The 24,324-nt window shown below is 41.1% G+C and overlaps 1 protein-coding gene across 7 annotated transcripts in view; it reads right to left on the bottom strand.

Annotated features, from left to right (window-relative positions):
* Nucleotides 1-24,324, bottom strand: part of NR3C2 (nuclear receptor subfamily 3 group C member 2) — a 219,030-nt gene that overhangs the window by 53,081 nt on the left and 141,625 nt on the right. For all 7 annotated transcript variants that reach the window (XR_012775620.1, XM_075500932.1, XM_075500936.1 and 4 more), the window contains one exon: nt 9,170-9,286. Coding sequence is in view for 6 of the 7 variants with exons in the window: in XM_075500932.1 (XP_075357047.1) it covers nt 9,170-9,286 (117 nt within the window). In the remaining variant the exon portion in view is untranslated. The remainder of the gene's footprint in view (nt 1-9,169; nt 9,287-24,324) is intronic.

Raw genomic sequence — 24,324 nt, 5'->3', positions numbered from 1 at the left:
GCACACGCTCCAGCACCTCAATGTCTCTCTTGTAGTGAGGGGCCCAAAACTGAACACAGTATTCGAGGTGGGGCCTCACCAGTGCCGAGTACAGGGGCACGATCACTGCCCTAGTCCTGCTGGCCACACTATATCTGATACAAGCCAGGATGCTATTGGCCTCTTGGCCACCTGGCCACACCGCTGGCTCATATTCAGGCGGCTGTCAACCAACACCCCCAGGTCCTTTTCTGCCAGGCAGCTTTCCAGCCACTCTTCCTCAAGCCTGTAGCGTTGCATGGGGTTGCTGCGGCCCAAGTGCTGCGGCCCAAGACCTTGCACTTGGTCTTGTTAAACCTCATACAATTGACCTCGGCCCATCGATCCAGCCTGTCCAGGTCCCTCTGCAGAGCCTGCCTACCCTCCAGCAGATCAACACTCCCGCACAACTTGGTGTCATCTGCAAACTTACTGAGGGTGCACTCGATCCCTTCGTCCAGATCATTGATAAAGATGTTAAACAGAACTGGCCCCAACACAGAGCCCTGGGGAACGCCGCTTGTGACCGGCCGCCAACTGGAGTAAACTCCATTCACCACCACTCTTTGGGCCCGGCCATCCAGCCAGTTCTTTACCCAGCGAAGAGTAGACCCGTCCAAGCCATGAGCAGCCAGTTTCTCCAGGAGAATGCTGTGGGAAACGGTGTCAAAGGCTTTACTGAAGTCTAGATAGACAACATCCACAGCCTTCTCCTCATCCATTAGGCGGGTCACCTTGTCGTAGAAGGAGATCAGGTTGGTCAAGCAGGCCCTGCCTTTCATAAACCCCTGCTGACTGGGCCTGCTCACCTGGTTGTCCTGTACGTGCTGTGTGATGGCACTCAAGACGATCTGCTCCATAACCTTCCCCGGCACCGAGGTCAGACTGACAGGTCTGTAGTTCCCCGGATCCTCCTTCTGGCCTTTCTTGTAGATGGGCGTCACATTTGCTAACTTCCAGTCAACTGGGACCTCCCTGGTTAGCCAGGACTGCTGATAAAGGACGGAATTTGGTGAGCACTTCTGCCAGCTCCCTCAGTACCCTTGGATGGATCCCATCTGGGCCCATAGACCTGTGTGTATCTAAGTGGTGTAGCAGGTCGTTAACCATTTCCCCCTGGATTATGGGGGCTCCATTCTGCTCCCTGTCCCCGCCTTCCAGCTCAGGGGGCTGGGTACCCCGAGAACAACTGGTCTTACTATTAAAGGCTGAGGCAAAGAAGGCATTAAGTACCTCAGCCTTTTCCTCATCCTTTGTCACTATGTTTCCCCCTGCATCCAGTAAAGGATGGAGATTCTCCTTAGCCCTCCTTTTGTTGCTAATTTATTTATAGAAACATTTTTTATTGTCTTTTACAGCAGCAGCCAGATTAAGTTCTAGCTGGGCTTTGGCCCTTCTAATTTTCTCCCTGCGTAACCTCATGACATCTTGGTAGCCCTCCTGAGTTGCCTGCCCCTTCTTCCAAAGCTCATAAACTCTCCTTTTTTTCCTGAGTTCCAGCCAAACCTCTCTGCTCACACAGGGCGGTCTTCTCCCCTGCCGGCTTGTCTTTCGGCACATGGGGATGGCCTGCTCCTGCGCCTTTAAGATTTCCTTCTTGAAGAATGTCCAGCCTTCCTGGAATCCTTTGCCCTTCAGGACTGCCTCCCAAGGGACTCTGTCAACCAGGCTCCTAAACAGGCCAAGGTCTGCCCTCTGGAAGTCCAAGGTGGCAGTTCTGCTGACCCCCCTCCTTACTTCTCCAAGAATCAAAACCTCTTCATTTTGTGATCGCTATGCCCAAAACAGCCTCCAACCATCACATCACCCACAAGTCCTTCTCTGTTCGTGAACAAGAGGTCCAGCGGGTGCCTTCCCTAGTTGGCTCGCTCACCAGCTGTGTCAGGAAGTTCTCTTCCACACGCTCCAGGAACCTCCTAGGCTGTTTCCTCTCTGCTGTATTTTATTTCCAGCAGATATCTGGTAGGTTGAAGTCCCCCACGAGAAGAAGGGTTAGTGATTGTGAGACTTCTCCCAGCTGCTTATAGAATATTTAGTCTGCCTTTTCGTCCTGGTTGGGAGGTCTGTAACAGACTCCCACCACAGTATCTGCCTTGTTGGCCTTTCCCCTGATTCTTACCCATAAACACTGAACCCTATCGTCAACCCTTGCATCCAAGCAAGGGCCACTGCTGTGCTTCAGTCATATCACCTAACAACAGCACAATGGTGGGAGATTGTTTTGCACCTCTTCTGGGAGGACCTAAGCCTTCCTCTCAGAAAGCTGTGATCACCCCTCTCCATTTTGTGTTTTGAACCAAAGCAAGACATCACGTACAGAATACAAACTGCTAAGGAAAGAGCAACCTCTGCGCCTGTACAGCGAGTGCTGTATACTGCTGAAATCAGACAAAACCCCACAGAGCCTGCATGCACAGGGCTGCCACGTGACACGAGGCAGGCTGGGACATGTACTCCCAGCAGGAGCCCAGAGGAGTTGTAGCTCCTTTGTGAGGCCAGCAACTAGGGTGTTATGCCATGAATGGCACGATGGAGCATCCAGCAGATAAAACGGGGAAGTCTGGAGCTCAGCAGACCCATGCCAAAAGCCTGAAAGGCTGTTCCTGGAGGAAAGACAAACGTTGCTGGCAGCTGGGCACTTGTCAGAAGGCAGAGCTGAAACCAGCAAAACTTGAAAAAACAAAGGAGGACTGAGAATGTGAACTTGATTATGAGTTTGATCAAGGATTGCTGGATGCGAGCTGTGTGCTTTTGGACTACTGCAGTGCGTCTTCTTGAGCTGCCTTCACATAGGAAATAAAATCATCAGCAAAATGCAAAGTACAAGGACATGCTTTCAATACTGTTTTTTAATTGATGCCTGAGAGATTACTCTGACATTACCAGCCCTCTTCAAAACTCTGCATTTTAAACCATCATTCCCAAATCGTTTCTTAATAGTTGTGGCAAGTGACTGTTCCGATAGTTATCTACAATATTCTTGAGGATGGTTCAAGTTGAAAAGTTAGAGGGTCACATCAAGAGCAAGGCAAGAGCAGTATCTCGTAACATGGAGGAAGACAGACTCAAAAGTAGGAAAAGTTCATGCTGAACAAATTGGTTCCTACAAGATCCAAAACAGCAGGACTAACTTTTTTTTTTTTTTTTTTTAAATATATGTTCACAAGGTGTGGGGTGGTGGTGCAGCAACAGCAGCGCCTTAAGAACAACTGACCCTTACTGAGGCAGAAGGATGTCCTCTTCTGAAGAGTCACCAACACGGACTCCATGCAGCAACACGAATTTCCCTGCCGATCCCTCTTATGAGTACACCCATGAGACAATTTGGGAGACCCAACATAATCACAGCACAAGGTAGCATGGTTGCAGGCTACATCTTAAGGTTACATTACTCACTTGGGCTCAATACCCTGTACATGCAAATAAAAGTAGGTGAATCAGTGCTTCACTTCTCTGCTAAGAGAAAGCACAGATTTTAACACAATCTCATAACTTGATGGATTTCTACCTAACACAAATGTTTTCTGAAATCATCACACCTAGAAAAATACAAATTTTGTTTGAACAATACTATTGATAACCTAGACATTGGTAGGTACCACAACTAACTTGCCCAGCTAAAATGCGAGAAAAATTGACAACATGAGGTTTTGCTTCACAAAACCCACAAATAACTTTAATATACTGCTCTGTATTGGTAAAAGTCTCTTGGAAGAACTGACACAAACCCAGCTTAATGTTCAAGTTAAAAAAAAAATTGACTAAATTCCCTCAGAAGAAAATGCTACATAATAAACGCAAATAAAAATGCAGTTAAAGTTAATGGGCATTTCAAAATACTTTGCAGTTAAAGTTTAAATGAAAAATAAAAGTTAACCATACATGTACCCAAAATTGCTTTAGTTTCTTACACACAGGGGTTTTTTTCCTTTCAAATTTATGAAACCTTGGTTAGTAGAAAGTTGGTAGAAATTTTTAAAGAAAACCAAGAGGATATATTTTTGCTGTATTTAAGGTTATTTTAGTTTTCAGTTTTCTAATACTAAATGTGTTTTTTTTCTCTTCCTTTTCTCCCTATTGCTTTCTTTTTCTCAAAAAGATAGGAACAATGATAATACAAACCACATAAGCTGCAGTAACTGAAAATAATACCGCAGTTTTAAATCCCTACTAGTATGAGTTATTAAACAGAAAATGGAAAGCTGGGCAAAAAGGTGAAGTACTGTATCTTATTACTGATTCTCTCATTTAATCTATTTTTCAGATTATTGAAATATTTTAATGTATTAAAAATAAGGATATCTGCAAGTGAAGACTACAAATCACACACAGCATCTTGTGCATGAAGTGTCGTACATATGTAAATGTATGCAAACCCAGGGCTCAAATTTCACAGGCAGTCTCTGCAGACAGAGCGATGAACTATGTAATTTGCAAGGTGAAATCTATTTTATTTCCCTTCAATATCCAAAGGGTACTTCAGCAAGCTGCTTCTCACTGTTGTGGGAGACCAGTACCGGTAAGTCTCAGAGGAGTTTTATATGGGAGCCGAGGCAGGAAAGGATTGCAGTCCTACACAGTACAGACCTCTCAACACTTTTTTTGTCCCCTAAGCATGTATGGCACATCACATGGCAGAAGAGGGATCCCCTCTGATCACACAGCAGAAGAGGGAGGGTTGCCTGGTCACTAGGTCACATCAGAGGGACAAGGACTAACCTACCAACGAAAGGGGGCCCCCTGAAGTCACCCCATCTAAAGCATTTCCCTTCTCCAGGCTTCAGCACAGAGCGTGGCACACAGCAGGAGTGAAACCAGGAGGCTCTGCACCACCCTGGTTGCAATGCAGCATCCCAAGCACTGCTGCAAGCCGCCAGCTGCTGCTGGTGGTGGCATAAGAAATTGAGCACCAGTGTGGGACTGGGGGTGTCACTGCGACCCCCCCCCCCCCAACCCCGGTGCTGCCATGGGGACAGACACAACTAAGGAACAGAAGCATGAGGTGGGAGTCAAATGAAAATGTCTCGTGCAGAAGTGAGAGACTCGACAAATCTGATCACAGCGTATGCTAGAAGAAACTTCACAATTCATGAAGTCATTCTGGTCCATAATTAACTGAAAATTAATTACAGAATCTTGAAAAGAGCATAAACCAAAAATGGGCCGGCATACCTTCATAGTGCAGTTGCTCACGCTGAATCTCTTCCAATAATTAAGTCTAGCATATGGCACTGGAGTTAAAAAAAAAAACCAACCAAAACAACAAACAAACTATGATTCCCGAAAAAGTTTTGGAGTCCTACTTGCTGAAGGGATATGTCTGTCTGCAGTGCACACACATACTTTCTAGAAATGAGGAGGATGAATTAACATGATATTTGGCAACTTCAGCTTTGCAGAAATTACAGGTTGCAGATGCTTCTTGTAAAATCAAAACAAAAATTGAGAAAAGAACATAATTAGGTAAATTATTTGCTGACTTGATGAATAATTTTCTAAAGATTATTAGAGGATATAAGAGCTTGGAAAATGCTCCAATTTTTCAACAAACAAAAGGAGGAGGTAAACAATAAAACTGCCAAATTAATTTGGTTGAGCATTCATGAAAAGGTGTATTTTGTATCACTGAATTACACATATTTTTTAAAAGGCGCTTAAGGCATGGCATGCTGCCACACATCAAAATATTATTTTTTTAGAAAAAAATGTTAGCATGCTGGGAAGTAGAAGATAAGCTATCAAAACAAACCTGTAACACTTTGACACAGTAAACCAAAGGAAGAACATTTTAAAAATATTGAGAAAGAATATAACCAAAAATAAAAAAAAAACCACAACAAAGAAAAAACATCAGTAGATTAATCGGAGATTGTGCAAAAATTTGCAGCAGGAAACATGGAAACTCTCTTTCTGATTTCCAGTTTCCACTACAGAGATTAGTATCTTCAGTAACAGTAGGAAGACAATCGCAAACTTTCAAATTACAAAATTTGCTTTATAAACCCCCTATTGCAGTAACTAGGAGGAGCTGGGTGGCAGCCTGGGATCTTTCACCCCCATCTGTAGAGAGCTGCAAAGGAGAGTCAAGTTCTTTTCCAGCCCATGGGAGCCAGGACCTTGTTCCCTAAGGCAACATTTCTTCTAGATCAACTGGAGGTGTTTGTTTTGGTTTTTTTTGTTTTTTTTTTAATGAGGGGATAAAACATTGCAATTATGTACAAGTGGAAGAGAAATGTCCATGGCTTCAGCAACTTGAACACATTTCAGCCCTGAGCTATGCTTATTATCCTTTTGCATATCATCTTACTCTATCTCTCACGAACCAAACACATAGGCGTCTCTGATACAGTTTGGTTTTTGTGTTTACCTTTGCTTGCATTTGGAGGGTGAGAGCTTAAATTAGATCTACTGCACAAAGAGCACAGCACAGTGCAGTGTGACTCAGCGATAGAGAGTACTATGCTGCAAATAGGACTTAAACTAAATTGCATTTATAAATTAATTTTCCTCCAGTTCCTTTCTGATCACACTGCCTAACAAAATACTTGCACATTTTGCCTATAAGTCCAAATTAGAAACAGGTAAAAGTCCATTTTTATCGGAGTAATGTATATTGGCAAAACTAGGCTGACCACATGAAACTGTAAGCTACGATGTATCTTCATAATAATATGAACATACTCAGTCTATTCAAGCTAATTATGAAAAAATGTTATTTAATACCAAACCTTGGAAAGTTACATGAAGATAAAATTACTGTTTCCAGTTACACATTAATATCTCTTCTTGCCATTTCCACCTCCTTTTTCACGATGACCTCCACCATATCAGAAACCCCCTGCAACAGCACACACAAGTTCCCAAAATTAAGTCTGAGATGCTGTGTTGCTCCTCCGTAGATGCCCAACGCAAAGCTCACCAGCGGGGAAGAAGGATGGCTTAAGCAGCAAATGGCCTTAAGCTACCAACATTTCCTGCCAGACCTGGGCTGGCTCAAAGGCCGAAAGGTCCGCTAGCATAATTTGGCAGCCCTTGAGGCCCTCTAAACAGTAACACTGTCTCCGGGCTGCAGGCACTTTACGTCTCTCCGGCAGTACTCCCCTCTGCCTCCAACCTGGTCTTTCTCTCCTGGACCACGCAGAAGGCACCGTATTGCATTGACATCCAGAGCTGTTCCCCCACTATATCATTCATGGCAGTGATGCAAGGGCCTTTTTATGACATTTTAGCTCCTTTATGTGGCATAAAGGGATCAAATCAGGAACGAGAATTTCACCTTAATTACTCTACGTGAAGAAAATCACCAGAACAGCTAAACCGCAAAGTTCAACCGCACACCAGCTGTACGCTGCAGAGGCAGACTTGGCCTTCTAGGTCATTAAATGCAGATCACTGATTACAATTTCCAGCAGACTACCAAGCTCCAACACAAGGGAAGATTTTTCAATGCATTCCTCACCTACAGCATTCCAGCCAATATTAAAAAAAAAAAAAAAAAAGCAACCCCCTCAAACACAGTTTACCCCCTCCCTTGTTTTTTTGCAGATGACACTGCGTGAACACATCTTTTGAAACACACCAGGACATCGCAGTGATGAACTCATGACATTGCAGACAAAGTGTAACGCGTTGCTGTTTCAAAAGGTTACCAAGTCGGATGGCAGCGCTGTATTTTGCTAGAGTGCTAAGCACAGATGCCTGTCCAGGAAGGCAGGCTTGCAGGAGCTCCGCTGGCGCTGCACAGGGCACGGCAATGGAGGATGCCCTGCACCAACTGCTGGGGGGCTGCAGCAAAATTTCCAGCACTCCAGGGAGCTGTGCTTCCTGCTCCACACGCATTTTCAGTACCTTTTTTTGGGAGGAAGGAGCTACTACCACGGAACTCCCGTTTCATCAAACAACGGTGCCGTTCTGCTTCTCTTGCTAGATTCAACAGCGCAGATCAAAACCAAGGGAAAGCCGTCAGCCCCCAGCACACCACAGTCTGGCCCTGTTTTCCTTTGGGAAGTGGAAACAAGGGGCCCGGGGGAGATGCAGCATCTCAAAATTGGGAAAGGGGTTGAAAGAGGTCTTAACAGGGCTACTCTCCCTAAAAAAAGTAAGGAGGGATTTGCTTGAGTATTTCTGCCAGGAGACAAGACAGAAAAAGAAGTCTGGGAAGTAGAAAAAGGTACCAGGCAGCAGGCAGGAACCAGGATTTTGCATATAACCTATGAAAGACAAGCAGCTAAATTTGTCTGTAGAACTAAACTAAGCTACCAGGAGAACAGGTCCAGGAGGATAAAAAGCAAATTGCGAGATAGGAAATGATCTGGAAGAATTAATGTAACCATGTTATAATTTTCTGGAACAGTGAAAACACTCTAAGGGAAGGGTCACTCTGTGCATCAGGGAAAGGACCTGCAGCAGTATCCAAACCCCCATACACAGTCAACATAATAAACCTAAGAGTGCTGGGAAAAAGTGATTTGTAATACAATTTGCTCAGGTGATGACTTGAAACAAGATGCTCACTGAAGCACAGACAGAATTGTGTAGACATTGCAATTGAAGAATTAAAACAACAGAAAAAGCTTATAAGTTTTGCTATCATACTGTTTTCAAAATAATTTCAAAATACTTCAAAATACAATTATTAAGAAAAGGATTTGCCTTTTTGTTGTTGGTATATGAAAAATGGAGTAACATAATCAAAATTATTGCATATCCAAACAGTCGTGGAAATAAATCAATATAAATGTTGAATAAGCAACAAAAAAAGTTGAGAGGTTTCAGTATGTGTGAATTTGCTTTCATGAGGGTGTAAAATTTTTTTCAGTATTCGGATGAGAGAATGCCATCATTCTCTCATCACCAAAAAAAAAAAGCACGTAATACTTGAAATCTTAACACTTTTAGCTAGATGAGATTCCACTAAAATTACTGTCACCATAAAACACCCACTTTTCTTTTTTTCTGAGCCATAAAATACATATCTCCAAAACCTGATTTAGAATGACAATAGAGTTTATTAGCTATTAAGCACTTCTTCAGGATAATTCCACCTTACACTTTTGAGATTATGTAGCTGCCAGAACTATAAAAATGCTGCACATTTCCAATGTTTTTGCCTAATCGAATTAAGAGACCAAACTATTAATATTCTGCTTACCTCCTAAATTCATTCCAGCTTGCAGACATTTCTGTAATCGACAGGCTGGGCAGTTCTTCCTCCGAATCTTATCAATTATGCAGTCATTCCTTCCCGCACACAGGTAGTTGTGCTGTCCTGAATGAACCAAAACAAAAACGCATTATTAGAGGATGTATTTACACATTCCAATTTGTTCTCTCTGCTGTTTTGCAGTCATTTTGAGCTTCTTACTAATGCAGACATTCCCAATCCCATTCTTTAGCCGTCCCAATAATCTTGGTGACTTGTCACGGGCCCTACTATGAGTATCTCTTCTGTTTAATTTGGGAAAGAGTTTTGGTGTGTCACTCACAAGAGAGATCTCGTTTCTTTTTTCTAAGCAGGACTGGAATTTTTCTTTTTGCAAAAAACAAATGATTGGTTTGAGCTTTTTCAAATCTTCTTACACGTGCCGTATCGCAGAGCAGCCTGACAACTTAGTTATGGTACAAAACTGGGGCCATTCTCATGCTAAAGAAGTTCACAATCTAAAGTAGAAGTCCAAAGTAGAGGTTAACTTTCCCTATATACTCCACTCTCTTCAACCAGTTCACCGAGTGCTTGATTTCCGATTTAATCAGTTACCTTCTATACAGCAGAAGGTTTCTGAAGGGTTTACCAAAACAGGCTTAAATCACAACTGTATTATCTCAGTTCTGTAAAGCATCCTGAGGAGACAGCAGGTATTTAACACACAACATTTAGCAGAAGGGAAATACATGGCAGCCAGGGAAATAGGCTGGCATTTAACAACTTGGAGACTCAAAAAGCATTTTGCTTTGTGGGAGGAACATAGGTAGAGCAAACGGATGCAGTGTATCAGACGAGGGCACAACCACGTGGACTTTTCAAAGTAAGGTGCTTGAATTTGATGTGGAAGAATAAAGGAAGCCATGAGGGGTTGGTGCAGCGTGACAGGAGAAGCGAGAGCAATAGATTATTTTAGCTGCCTCAATCCAGAGGTGGCGGCCAGAACAAACAGTTTGCAGCAGATACGACAAAAAGCCATGCAGAGGGTTTCCAGAGGAGGGATGAAAGGAGAGGACACAGCACACAGAAGTACAACAGACTGTAAGGCAAGCTGCACGATTTGCCAGCACATGAAGTTCAACAAAAAAGTCCTGTGTAAAATACAACAGCGTGTTGCAGGCTTAGGTAGCAGGCGCTGTAAGAACTATTGTGTCTCAGGGACAGGCATTTTACACATAAGGTAAGAAACTCATTACTCCGTAAACTAAACACAAGTTCATAACAAAGATGCCTGAAATGCAAGGTAGAGGAAAAAAAACCTGCAAGGTAGAGGAAAAAAAAATTCAGACTGCAAATGCAGTAACACCAACCAGCAACCAAGCAGAGAGACTCCTAAGCAGGTCATGAATGAAGCAGGCAAGATGTGCAGAAACCCAAGAGCTGTACAAATAACGTTAAAGTTGACGCCAATGACCGAAGCGAGCACCAGCCGTGGGTGGGGAGGGGAAGCCTGGGCAGGGCTCAGAAGCAGAGCTGCACTGAAATGCGCAGGAGGCCAACACGTGCGGGAAGCGGGAGCAAAGATGCAGGCTCGATAAGGGGACAGAGCTGCTGTAGGACAAGAGGTACAAAATACGTTTGCCAAGATATTTTCCACAATACACACATACTTCCTCGGGGAAAGACAAAGAGAATATTCATGGAACACAGGAGACCTGGCTTCTGTTTTGCGTTCTTTCAGGAGATTGCCTTAAAATTTCAGATAAGTAATTTTCTATCTCTGCATCTGACTTCCCTTCACCCTTACCCAATATTATCTATTTAGACAGTAAACTGAAGTTTGGGCTGTTTCTTGCATCTCTTTACTGAGCATTGCACACAAAGAGAACCGATCTTATTTGAGTAAGCGAAGTGTTACTGTAATATCACAAAGGTATCATCATTTAGGATAATGCTTTAGGTGTTTAAACAACAAGCAGAGGGGCAAATAAAGGTTTTTATTAAGGAACCTTACCTAGCACTGTGACACAGATGAAAAACAATAAAACTTAAGCAAAATAATTCATGAATATGAGCTCATGAAGTTAGTCAGGCATAAAATCAAGTTGTACAATATAGTGACAGCACCAGTATCTATCAGCTGGTCTTTAAGTAGGCCTACTAAACAATAAAAAGATAAAATTCTCAGCTAATCACAAAATGAAAGCCTGCTTATCACACAACGTTTATTTTATGATGCGATCTATACAAAAACCAGATACACGAGAGAAAAGTCAACTTAATTCCTATTTACATTTTTGCTCTGTACTGACTTGAGCACATCTCCTAAAGAAATATCACGCAGATAGCACGAAAGTAAAATTAAAGCAGAAAACAGAAGTGTTTAAAATAATGATATACAGTATAAAGATGGTTTATGTGCCCTTACAAATACTGGTATACTCTCTTTTTGTGGGGAGAGGGGAAAAATGGTTATTTTCTGCTAGGAATGCAAGTACGATTGCTCAGTGCTCATACAATGTCCTTTGTACATCACAGAGTGCTGCAATACCATTTTTAGGCTTCCACAGGCGGGTGCAGGCTATTAATATGACAAGTCAGCTCTAATGCTGCAAAATGAACCCCATTGCAGAACTACCCTGAAGGCAGTTTGCTCTACGAAATTGTACACCTGTTAAGTCAACATTTTTCACTAGCGCTTTCAAAAGCTAATGGGTTTAATAAAAAGAGGTTAACATTTATGTACTCCAGGATAATTACTTGGGTCACATTCTTAAATATTGTGGAAATGTTTATTTGATTTAATCACTGTCACACTGTGACTTCATAAGAAATATTCCCACAATAGCAGAATACTTCTGTAAATCACCCTTCAAATGGTTTAGGTAGCCGGCAATTATTACTTTCTGGCCTATACTCTAGACCAAATAATTTCAGAAAACATAACTTAGTAAAGGTTCATCAGTTTTTGAATTGCGCATCTCTGAATACTAACGTATGGTACAAAATCTGTAAGTAGTTTTTCTAGTAAGCAAGGCAAAAGTCTTTCCAAAAAGCAAATGTCTTCTTGCCAATTTTTTTAATTTCAAAAAAAAAAAAAATTAAATAACCACAGTCATCTGAAGGCTTACGTTAATGGAAGTAACTCGAAATCCCTTAAAAAACAGAACAGATCAGCATTCAGGCAAACACGCTATGTAGAGTACAGCTATGAAATAACAATGAACAGTTTTTCAGTTAAAAAGTTAATTTTTTTTTTAATCTATGATGAAAAAAATGGCTTCAGATTTCCATGCAATCAAATATGGTACACTTCACATAAAACCAATTTTGTAAAATAAGTCAGTAAAGCAAAGACCCTCATAATGAATCAGTATCTTCCATTTGTGTAGCATGAACCTCACTCATGCCCCTCAACTTCAGAATCAAAACAAAAACCTACACATCTGAAATTGATGCAGCTCTCTCAAGACCTCCAGGGCTCTTCAGGATCTCAGTAAGGTGATGGAGACTGTCCTGCAAAGAGGCTGATGTTTTTGTGGTGCTAGATCTCCAACTCTTTCAAGACACATATCGATCTGCTTGTGTAGTTTGTGTTTAGCTTAATCTGGTTGTTCTTTTTATCCAGTTTAATCACCCACAAGTGGGCTGGAAAGTGACAAAGTAGATATCGAATTCTCATCTCCCATGTGCTAAATGCATTAAGATGAAAGTAATTTTTACATATGCCACCACTGAGTGCACTTACGCGAGCTAATTCCTGTTCCATCTAAAATACAGAGTTACGAAAGATGCCAGGAAAATTTCCTGTTCAAAATAAATAATTAATAGGTACTACACAGTTACGCACTAAGAAGAAATAGAGATCTGTCCTATTCACAGTAGAGCTAGAGGAATATTTGAGTCTGCACTTTCCAGGTTATTGTGTCACTACATACCACAGAATGATACATCCAAATGTACGCACAAAAATACTTCAATGTTTCCAACTCTCTCACCTGCAAAGACTCTTTAATTGCCTGCTTTTATAGGCTTACAAAAGAAAACAAAAATGAAGTATTCATGAAATTCAGTCTTCCCTCTTACTACATTTTCTTGAACAAGCAAAATTCAGCAGTAAAGGAGGGGAGAAAAAAGCTGTTCTTATTTGGCCTATGAATTACTGCCATAATGAGGCTGCAGAAGTAGTTGTGCCTTTCCCCATTTTAAAACTCCAGCACAATGATTGAGCCACTGGTCCCAAAAACTGACTTGCTAAGATGAGCTCAAGTACAGAGTGCTGCTGTGCTCTTCAAGGGGGCACAATACTTCCAGACATTTAAGGTTGCAATAGGAATGGGGTATAAATATTTCTTGTCAGTAATATTTCTGTTACTGTGCAAGGAAAAATTAGAAATTACAGAAATTTTTGAAATATTCCACGTTTTATCTTCCTCCTAAAAATTTTTTTTCCCCCCAGTTTTTTGAAGTCTAAGTCAGGAGGAACTGCAAATCATTAATGAGTCTTCTACATTTTTGCTCTCTTGTTAAAATAGCAACTACTATGATCAAATGTTAAATTTTGTAAGAAAAAAAAAAGCGTAGTGCTGGAAGAGGATCCAAAGACTGTTTAATTCAAGCCCACTCATAGAAGCATGATAAGACTAGCTTAACAGTTGAGGCAGGTTTTGTTTTTTCCTTTCTCTAAATTTGTCTTAAAACCTTCTGAGGAAAGGTATTCTGCAACTTCCCTACAAGCCCCGTGATTAGACTACTGATTAGCTAGCCTTGAAGCTGTGTTTTTTCCTTTTGCATTTAACCCAAACGGGAATATTTTGCAACTGAAAGAGATGTAGATATAGAGAGTAATAGATATAGATAAGATATAGAGAGTAATACATCGCCACCTTCTTACAACAATCTCATGCCTATCGAAAGATTTATGTTCCCCATCCCTTTGCTAGACTAAACAAATCCAGTTCTCTCAATCTTTCCTCATAGGTCATGTTTCCTAAATCTGTCGTCATTCCTCTTATTCTCCTCCAGCTTCTTTCATAAAAGAGAGTGCTCAAAAACCGGGTGCATTTTTCTTGCTGAGTTTCACCATCACTAAGCCCAATAAAATGGTTACTTCCTGCATCTTGCACACAACAGCCCTGCTAATGCAATCCTGGACCAGATCTGGCTTTTGGCAATGGCATTAGGTTGTTGACTCATGCTCGCCTGCGTGCCACTAACGCCCAGCTCCTCCTGCGGCACCGATGCCTTCCACACGTTCTTTCCCGCTTTTACCTGAGCAGCCAACTCTCTTTTTTCCTCTGCTAGAGCTACACGCCCACTGCAACATCCCCTGGGAAACGTAAGGGAAAAGTCCAAAAGCCACTCCGGGTACGACGTCTGAAACCAGAGTGCTTTGTGTCCCAAGACAAAGACGTGATTGAGGAAGCCTCGCAAAAGGACAGGAAAGTGAGAAAACAGGAGTGGCAGCTAAGGACCAAACAAAGCAGAAGTTTGAAAAAAACTCAACTTTTAAAATAGCATCTCACTGAAGCACATCAAAACACATGTAAAATGCCCAAACTTTCCTTCTTCTTCCACAGTAAGATTAATACTTTGACTCACAGAATTGCAAAGTTGTCTTCTCCCTGCAGGCTGCCGGAGCAGCCAAGCCTTCTTCCAGGGTCTGAGGAGAGAGGAGCTGGAAGCCACCTCCAGCCCTGCCTTACAGATCTGCACATCGGAGCTAGGATCCCTTTTGCACCTTCTGGGCTGGAATAAGGGCTTAGGTCTCTCCGTATTTCCCAAGCAGGAAGATTATCTCCACAATAACAATGATACGTGTAAAAGCCTTACGGCGTGGAGTACCTATCAGCACCTGCTCGAGCAGGTGTGTATAGCTGTTACACTGGGCATCCTTAGTGCAGGGAACTCCTCTAAAGATACTCCTGCTGCTCCTATCAGTATTTACCAACATAACCACCCATTTTACTGAACACTAGTGAATGAAGGGGAGAAAAAAATCTGGGTTGAATGGCTGTAATTCTACACTAATTTTCCCTTAATTCCATAAATGTTATTTACTGCTCAACTCTGTCCCTTCCCTTTCCCTTTACCCACCAGCCCATCAGATTGTATGAGCCCAGCCCCTTCTGAACTGGGTTCAGGTTGCAACCCTTCTGAACTGGGCTACAGACCTTCCCTGCTGAAGGAAAGACAAAGAAAACATGCTGCAGAAAATCATCAGGATTTTCTAAGGGAGGCCTCTCACCTCAAGAGCATTGGTCAGCAAACAGAACTCAACACCAGGTTTTTCTGCTTTCTGGTATAGCCCTAATGAAGGGCTTTGCCTCCTACAGGAAGAAATCACATAATCTGCACATCCTAACCTCTCGTTTGTGCTCACTGAGCTATGTGATGTGTTCCTTTCATCCAGCTCCGAAACCTTCACAGATTTTGCGAAACGGATGTTATCTCTGTAATCCATATAAGCTCTTTTAATTAATAAAAATAAACTATTTCTACCTTGTAATGGCCAATATATAAATAAAATTACTGCTAAGACTTGTCACAATGATTTTCCACATAGAGAAAAATATTTTCTGTTTGACAGGAGTTGTATCATGCTACCAAGAAACAAACTGCATATACCTGAGGTTTTTATTTCACCATCTGCAGTAGGTAGGTACTCTCAAATAAATCAGCACAATAAGTATGATGATGAATCTCTTTCCAAATTTCAGTTTTCACAGAGCCTCTATTTCTTGCAATTAAAGAGTAAAAGGAAAATACCTGCTATTCAATGGAAATCAGAACTGCGTTTTCATTTAAAAGGTCCATTTGTTACACAGTTGAGGGCTTTTTTTTTTTTTTTTTTCTTTTTTTTTTTAGCAGTTGACAACTGCCCAGCAACAGCAGCCTATGTTTGCAGTCACTATTTTAGGCTACATCACATGTCAATTACATAACCTTGTTTTACTGCTCTTGAACTGGTTTGAACAACCTGGGAAACAGATTAGGGCAGTCCCTCCCAGGCGGCCATCCGCATGCAACGGCAGGACCTGTCCCCTCGCTGCAGCTCCAAAGGCTGCAGCCACGGCGAGTCCCTCTCTCCATAACTAGTTACTTATTGCTAGACCCACCTGAGACATTTGATAATTAACTTCCTCAGCTCTGTTTAAACCAGTCCAGTCTGACCACAGTAAACTAATAAACTTGATTCCTCACACTGAGATTTGCGTGTAATGCAGAATAAACTTATAAATGCCACAGACAAGGTACAGAACTTAGATATGAATACTGCCCCTTGATTTTATATACCGAACGCTTGGGGTTTGTATTTTAGATATCGAATCTCAGGGTTTCCCAAAATTCAGTCTGACTTCAGGGTCTATCTCCCTTATTATTCCACAGCTTTACTCATGTGACCATGTAATTCCCAGACAATACGCTTTTCAGCTGCAGAGAAAGGCTGTATCTGCCAATCACTCAAGACAACAATATTGATCTATTAGTAACATTATTACAGAGTGTGCTTATAGCATAGGTATAGTCTAAATCCTTCTCTGAAGCAAGAATTTAGAGCTTTCCCTCCTTTATGATGAATTAGAGACTTAATTAAAATTTATTTTGATTTTGGCAAAATACTCACCATATCTGGCATATTTCCTGCTTGCTTCTCATTCTCAATTACCTTCTGCTACTTCTAGATCCCAAGACATCTTTCAGTTTCTTTACCCTTTTATATTACTGGATTAATTTATCTACCATTTTTATGGTATTTTTGTAAGTCTCTTTACTTTCTACTCCCGCCTCCTTTTTCTTTCCTTCAATAAAATTTATTTTCTAACCTTCTCCTTTACCTACTTTCATCTTCAGTCTTTTACCCCTCTCCTGTTCCACAACTCTTTCTTCAGTCTTCTCATTTACCTTCTAAATGTATTATTTCCTCCATTCAGCCAGTAACTGGTGATTTCATAGGGCACATTTACACTGCAGTCAAAGGTATGGCTACAGCTTATTTCATATACCCAAGCAAAGCATATTAAAATTACCTGGGACATGGATAAAAACATAGTCTCAACAGCATCATTTTCTGCAGGGTCTTCAAAACCCAGCTAGGGCTCTTTTAAAAGCACAGGCACATCAGCTGGTGCTCAGATAGTGAGGATAGTCTACGAATTTCTGCAACACAGTTCTTTTTCTAAATTTTCTATGTGCTTTAAACCTTGTGTTTAACTGCTATTTAATTATAAAATGTCATAATTAAACAGTGTTGACAAAAACATTCTCAAATCCAGCGTGTTGGCCTGTGATCACCTGACCTTTTTTCTCTGCCTAATCTGAAATATGCTAACAATTCTTACTCAGCATCCCGGAGAAAGAGCTGCAGGTTGTCCTTAGGTGGTCATGAACGTCATGAACAACGACTTAATGCTCTGCGCGTTAACTACCGCACTTGTTTCCTCCAGAAAGCCGAAGTTTGAAAGCACAGATGAACTAGCAGCGCTTCCTCCAACGGTGACTACAGATAAAAACCCGAATTTCCCATTTTTTCTGGAAGTGGAGCAGGGAGGGCTGTGTCCCCTGATGCTTTATATGTGAAAGTTTTCAAATTGCCATACTTTAAGCACTCCCTATGCCCATCTAAGAGCACAGACTCCAGTGCTCCGCCAATTTCGACTGTCTCCTGCCCCTTCACCTTCCCAGGAAACTTGCTTTCACACTGGGCTGAGACCAGGTTAACAAAAACAATTGGTACGGTCTGGTGATCCTGGCAAAGGAGATGAGAAGTTATAAAAATGGTTCTCACTCACTATTTTAAGCACACCGAAAGGGCACCGATGAGAGGGATCAAGGAGAGAGAGGAAATTTGGCAAGGGAGCATGGGATGTGGCCCAAAAGAGGCTACTATTTTCTGCAGGAGAAACCATCCAGCAGAGATGAAGCCTGTTAACAACAGCGAGACCAGTGAGCAAGAAAATATACATAAATATCTCATATTTGAGGTACATGTGCACACTTTCTTCTGCCATGCTAAAAACGTGCTGCAGAATTTTGAAAGCCTCTATACAAGCCTGTGCCTGGTGCTCCAGCCATCTCATTATCCACAGGGACTGAGCCAGCAAGACAAGATATGCCCCAAACTGGTACTGGAACCATCTCCGGGGCTCCCACTGTCACCTCCACAACAGAGGCAGTTTTTGTACCAACCAGCCACATCAATAGTCGGTCACGGAGGACAGCTGGGGCCTCCTGAAATCCAGAGGAGCTAAGAAGGCTTTTGGTTCAGCATGTTGGAAATCTAAACATGGCCACATGACTGACTATGCGGTAACTCCCTTTTCATGTGGTCAAAGAAATGCTGAAGAGATAGCACAGAAAAGGAATAGGAAAAGTATCTGATCTTTGCAAAGCATTTCCGATTCACTGAAATCACCCAGCATTGGAAATCTGTTTAGGAGGAAAACCAAGGAAAAATATCTACAAACACCACGATAATCCTGTTATCGAGCTAAATCATTTTGTTTCTGTTTTGAAATTAGTTTTCAGTTCCGTTGCTTTTGATTTTAGATTATAATGGATACAGTAATACAGTGAGCTTTAGAGGACGTTGTTTTGACAAAATCACACATCTAATATTTTACAGCATTTTCTTTCACAGCAAGTTTCCAAATTTTCATTTTGGTTTAAATTTTAACTGAAGACTAATTTTGAAGTCTCCAGATCCTGTTATCTGCAGAGTAGTATGTATGATAGATTTATAAGAGATCATGTTGCATGCATGATGCCTACTTCTGCTTTCCCATGCTAAAAATCTGATAAGGCATTCTTGACATACTACAAATTTCAATGCACTCTAGTGGAAAATTTCAATGTACAAGAAATGGTCTAGAAGGACTGGAAAGGCTTTTTAAATAAGCATCATGCAAAAACCTTAAACTGCAACTGCAATGCCCTTCCATTTGTGCTGATAAAAGTGGTCAACCGCTCTGATACATTTCCATACGTGGTGTAGTATCCTGCTCTACAATTAGCTCACTGTTACAACTGGATTTCAGGAAGTACACAGTGTAAAATAAGATTTGTGTGAAATATCAAGTTCATTTAAGGGAGTGTTTGAGAGAGTGTGGGGGGTGTATTCTGGAATATGGAGCATTAATTGGTAATGTAAGGATTTCTGGCTGACTGTATGGCTCCCTAAGCCATACTCCTTCAGTGAATACTCTACTGAAAATATTCACCTCCATAAAAATATTTGTATCTTTAAGCACATACGGGGCTGAAGCCTGTAACGCTCTATTCACTATTTCAAACTGCTTAATCTGCCCCACTATCCTACTGATACATTCAGGCATGTATCAAATCGTCTTTGCACTAATCATATGGGAACAGGCAAACTAAGAGAGAACTTCTATTCTCACAGGACAGACAGACAGAAAAATCAAGGTATACAGCATTAATTCTGTGTTTTGCAACTCCATTTTATAATTTGCAATTCCAGACCAACTCCTTCAATGAGATGCATGCTATTTATATAGAATATTACTACAAAAATAGACAATTTGTTTCACAAAGTAAAACTTTTCCCAACTCTTGATCTCAGTGAAAATGTTCTGTTAACTTTCTTTTTTTTTAAAAGTAGCTACCCTTTGGTTTTTGCAAACATTTTGAAGTTCAAGCCTGCTATGTTCTTGCATTTAGCATGCTCAGCAGATCATAAATTTTATTCTGTGTGAATGACACATTATCTTCAAAGCATATTTTTCTCTTGCATTTTTCATGTACAGTTTACTACAGCTCAGACTGGAAATATGCTAAATTCATAATAATGAATATGATTACGAATAATAGCGACAATTTAAAATATTGTCAGCACATACGTTGACAAATCTTTTACTCTGGAACCCTGGTCAGTAATAATTTTCTTTTAAAGGCTGCAAGCAATACCATTACAACAGAGCCTTTTAGCAGAATCTCACAACAGAGCCTTTTAGCAGAATCTCTTGAGATCCCAAACACAGAAATGTTGACCAAAGTAATATTAGATGCTCACCAAAGTGAACGTAAAGGTTTTCTGCATTTGTTTGCTGGCTTTTTAAAAAGGAGTCTGTGTTACTCTTTGAAATATGTATATGTCTGCCTATTTATTTTCTTCATTTTTCTCTCCATTTATTTATTTTTATCCGGAACCTCAGCTCTCTGTTATTTCTTCAGGTAAACCTGAAGAAACAGTCAGAAGAAAGTGGATGAGGGGACAGGATAAGATTTGACAATTATAATGAAATTTCACAGTACGTTTACTGTTAAAATACTGCAAAAACCTAAACCAAAAAGTGTAAATTAAGTAGCAGAAAGTGTATTACACCAATTACAATCGCTATTTTCATCTTTAAAGGGATGACTGGGTCTTTCCAAGCACCCCCCCCAAAGCAGGTGCAGAATTTCCAGGCTGCAGAGCCCTCTCCACCCCCCAAATTCAGGTCAGGCTTGCCAGGTAGCTCTGTCCACGATCCTTGTTCACAAACCCCTGACGGGGACAGGGCAACCCTCCCACGCCCCTGAAAACAGCTACTTCACCCTTTGCTTACTCATCTGACCTCAAGAGGCTGAGCGAAGTGTCACACAGCAGCAAAACCACTGATGAATCGAAGCTTCGTCTAATTACCCCAAATTTTACTGGAGATTATCTCGCAAGTGACACCCCCATGGCCCCCTTCAGCCAGGCACGCTGGATCTGATGCCTCTGCCACAGCACTGGCATCAGGATGACCTCAAAGCGAGAGCAAAGCTTGCCTTTTGGTGACAGCCGCCACACTGGGCACCAGACCCACGCCTTCATTACAGCACTTTTTCCACTAGGAATTGCAATTTGCTTTGCCACAGAAATAAATCAAGCAGTGATCTTTCACACTGGAATCATCCTAGGTCTTGAACAACTAAAGCCACGGATGACTCAATCTGCATCTGGCATTTTCAACACCTATAAAGTTACCACTGGGAGTTGGTAAAAAAAAAAATAATAAAAAAAATAATCATCTTTTAAAGCATACCAAATTTTTCAGACACATAATTCACACGCTAGAGTGAGATCTTGAAGGGATCAGGCCTTCCCGTCATTATAAGGGAATGAATATTTAGGTAAAAACAAATATGTCAAATTTCACCCCAAATGATGGTGGCCACTGAAAACAAAACTGAAAAAAGAGATATAGGGCAACAGAAAAAAGTCATCTCAGGGCATAAATACAACATCACCAAGCCATAAATTGAATTATTCCATTCTACTTTCAAAGATCATTCTGCCTAATTGACGTAATTGCTGTTTCAAAATTTGTTTTGCTCAGTGAAAACTAAAGACCAATTTCTATAGAATTTATATCCAGAATTCACCCCTGGATTAGGGTAGCTGCTCCTTTGTGGTATGTATCCTCACCCCTTGCATTCAATACATTTAAGAAAAACAAAATAAAAACCTCCTCAGTCTATTCACATTTAACTTCACAGGGGTATGTTTGAACACACGATTTTTTACAGTTCTAATTCAATTTTCATAATTAAAATTCCGGTAGTACTAAGCAGATTGAATTAATTTTAGTTTCCTGCAAGTAGCTATTTAATACAAACTCACGTGAACTGAAATGTCATTGCTTGCAAGAAGCATATGAACAGCATGACAATCCTTTGGGTTAATCTTTATAAAATACAGCAATTTTCTCATTAAAGTGACAGAAGTTAGCCATTGCCAAAGCCCAATCTCTTCAGCAACAGCTATCAGATCCAAAGCTTGCAAGAGGTCAGTGAAGCAAATGGATGATTGAGGGTGGTGGTCATCTAGTGTAAAGTCATCGTACGAGCTTAACCTCAGTTTCACATGGCTGACAATGTATTTTTGTATTCCATAAATGGTGGGTTTCACTACTGGCATCAAAAGCAATTGTTTTATCTTTGAAAAATTATAGTGACTAAAGGCAAAAATCCACTTGTCTGAAATACATTTTTGTAAGGAAGAGTGATAAAATTTGAATTAAGAAAATGGAAAATTTAAAAAGGTGACTAACATAAAAAACCTGATCTGCCTTCTACTTATGCCAGATTTCAGTGTGATGTAGCGCACTCCAATTTAAGAGTGGATAATCCAGTCCTATGCTTTTCCTAATACATCCCAAATTTCCTAGCTCTGTTTTGCCACCTTCAGAAGTAACTTTGAAACTGCCAGGCACCAGCATTAAAAGCCTCCCTGAAAAGGCACACTCGTGTCTGAAAACACAAAGAAAAGATCAAAATGAAAATTAAAAGCAGATGCACTTTATGTACTAAAAGATTTTTTCCACTTTGATAAGTGGATTATAATGAAGTGTGGCACCATGTTTCATACAATTTATTAATCCAGTCCCACTTACTTACACTCTGAAGCAGCATAATGATTTCAAAGCTGGAGCACAGCCAAAACTCACATGCAGAAATAATTAAGAAGTTATGTGGAAAGATCGGTCGTTGTTGGGTTTCGGGGGTTTTCCGAAGAGACAGACTGACTTTTAGTTAACCAGAAGACCAAAGTTAAAGTAGTCGTAACACAAGATGAAGTGCGGAAGTGAACTAATTTTTGAAAGGAAATAGATGCTATGGAAATATAACTGGAGCCTGACTTGCCCTGCCATTACAGCCCCTGTAAGCCTGGATAAACGCTGGTACAGAAGACCTCTCTACGCTAGTGTTGATGCAGCTGGGGAAACTGTTTTTTCCAGATGGCACCTATGCCCTGGTCTTGAGTTTACCCATCAGCTATATAACTCAGCAAAAAATGATACGAGAATAAAACTCAACATATTGTAGAAGCACGGCAGACATGAGTTTCAGGAGGACAAAGACCTCCTGAAAGGTCTTTGTAGGTCATGGTGGGGAGAGCATATGACCAGATGACACCTCTGCAAAGCTACTCTGGACTCTGAAAGTGGCACACCATTGTCCCCAAGGGCTTTCTTGGACTGCTTGGAGGTCCACACTTTCTCCTGCAATAGTGTTTTTGGCAAGGCAAAGCTGAAACTAGTCCAAGAGTACAAAGCCATTTACACCTGTGCAAAGCAAGCAGAAGACTCTGCAGGATAGGAATGACAGTGCTTTACCTCTATTTTACCCAGGTTTAGATGTCTACACCAAGAATAAGAGGAAATCAGGCTGTAAGTATAAAAAATCCACTATTTCTTTGCAGAAAAAAAGTAGTGCTGGTTGGCAGTTCCCTCCTGGGCACAGCATACTCCTCCTGCCTCTAGGAGTGTCCTTACCCCTCCTATTTCCAAGGTAATGGTCCCTGAAGATGTTGAGCCATCCAGAAGATCAGGAATACTTACTTTAAAGGGTAAAGTACACAGACATGGAAATACTGTTGGAGATGCACTCATGCAGGAAATGTATTTTATTTATCCACTGATGCACAATGCCCAGTTCATTTTATCCACTACATTTCTCATCCACTAACCTCTCTCTCCCCTATTCCTCACCTGAAAAAACTGTTTATACAGTAAGCAAGAAATCTAGAATCCAGTTCATTGTTATTATTTAGCAAGATTTACTTGATGAGAAGACCGCATACCAATTCTGCCATTAAGAATTTCTACAGCAAATTCCTACTGAGGATAAGCCACTGCCAAATGCAGACAGTTTATCACACTGGGAAGATATCCTGTGGAGTATCAGAGGGACTACTGCTTATTTTGATCTTTTCATTGGAAGTAGGAAGAAAGGAGGAGGAGTTGTCAGCATAAGTGTGGATAGAAAAATAATACAAAAGGGTGTAGAGAAATTAGAAGCAAAGACAGGAAACAAGCAATAAAATTGCAGTTGGAAAAATGCTACTGCCTGTACTAAGGGAGTAATCCAAAATAAAGAGTTAACAACAAAGCAAAATAACAAAGCAAAATTTGGAAAGCATCAACATCAAAAGACACCTAGGAGTAAGAGGATAATGTGGATGTAAAAAGCAATGCGGCAGAGGAGAACTAAGTGCCAATAACACCTCTGGCTCTTTCTGTAGGAGCATTACACAGCAGAGCAAGTTGGCATGGCAGTGCTCTCTTTAAGCATTTCTTTTGCAGCCACACCTGGAATATTGTATGCAGTTCAGGCACTTCATTACTGGAAGATATAAACAAACTGGAGGAAGTCCAGAGAAGTGGAACGGAAATGAT

Source organism: Mycteria americana, chromosome 4 (genome assembly GCF_035582795.1).
Source record: "Mycteria americana isolate JAX WOST 10 ecotype Jacksonville Zoo and Gardens chromosome 4, USCA_MyAme_1.0, whole genome shotgun sequence".
In the NCBI taxonomy this organism is placed as follows: Eukaryota; Metazoa; Chordata; class Aves; order Ciconiiformes; family Ciconiidae; genus Mycteria; species Mycteria americana.
The sequence above is the reverse complement of the archived record's forward strand: the minus strand, read 5'-3'. Positions and strand labels throughout refer to the sequence as shown.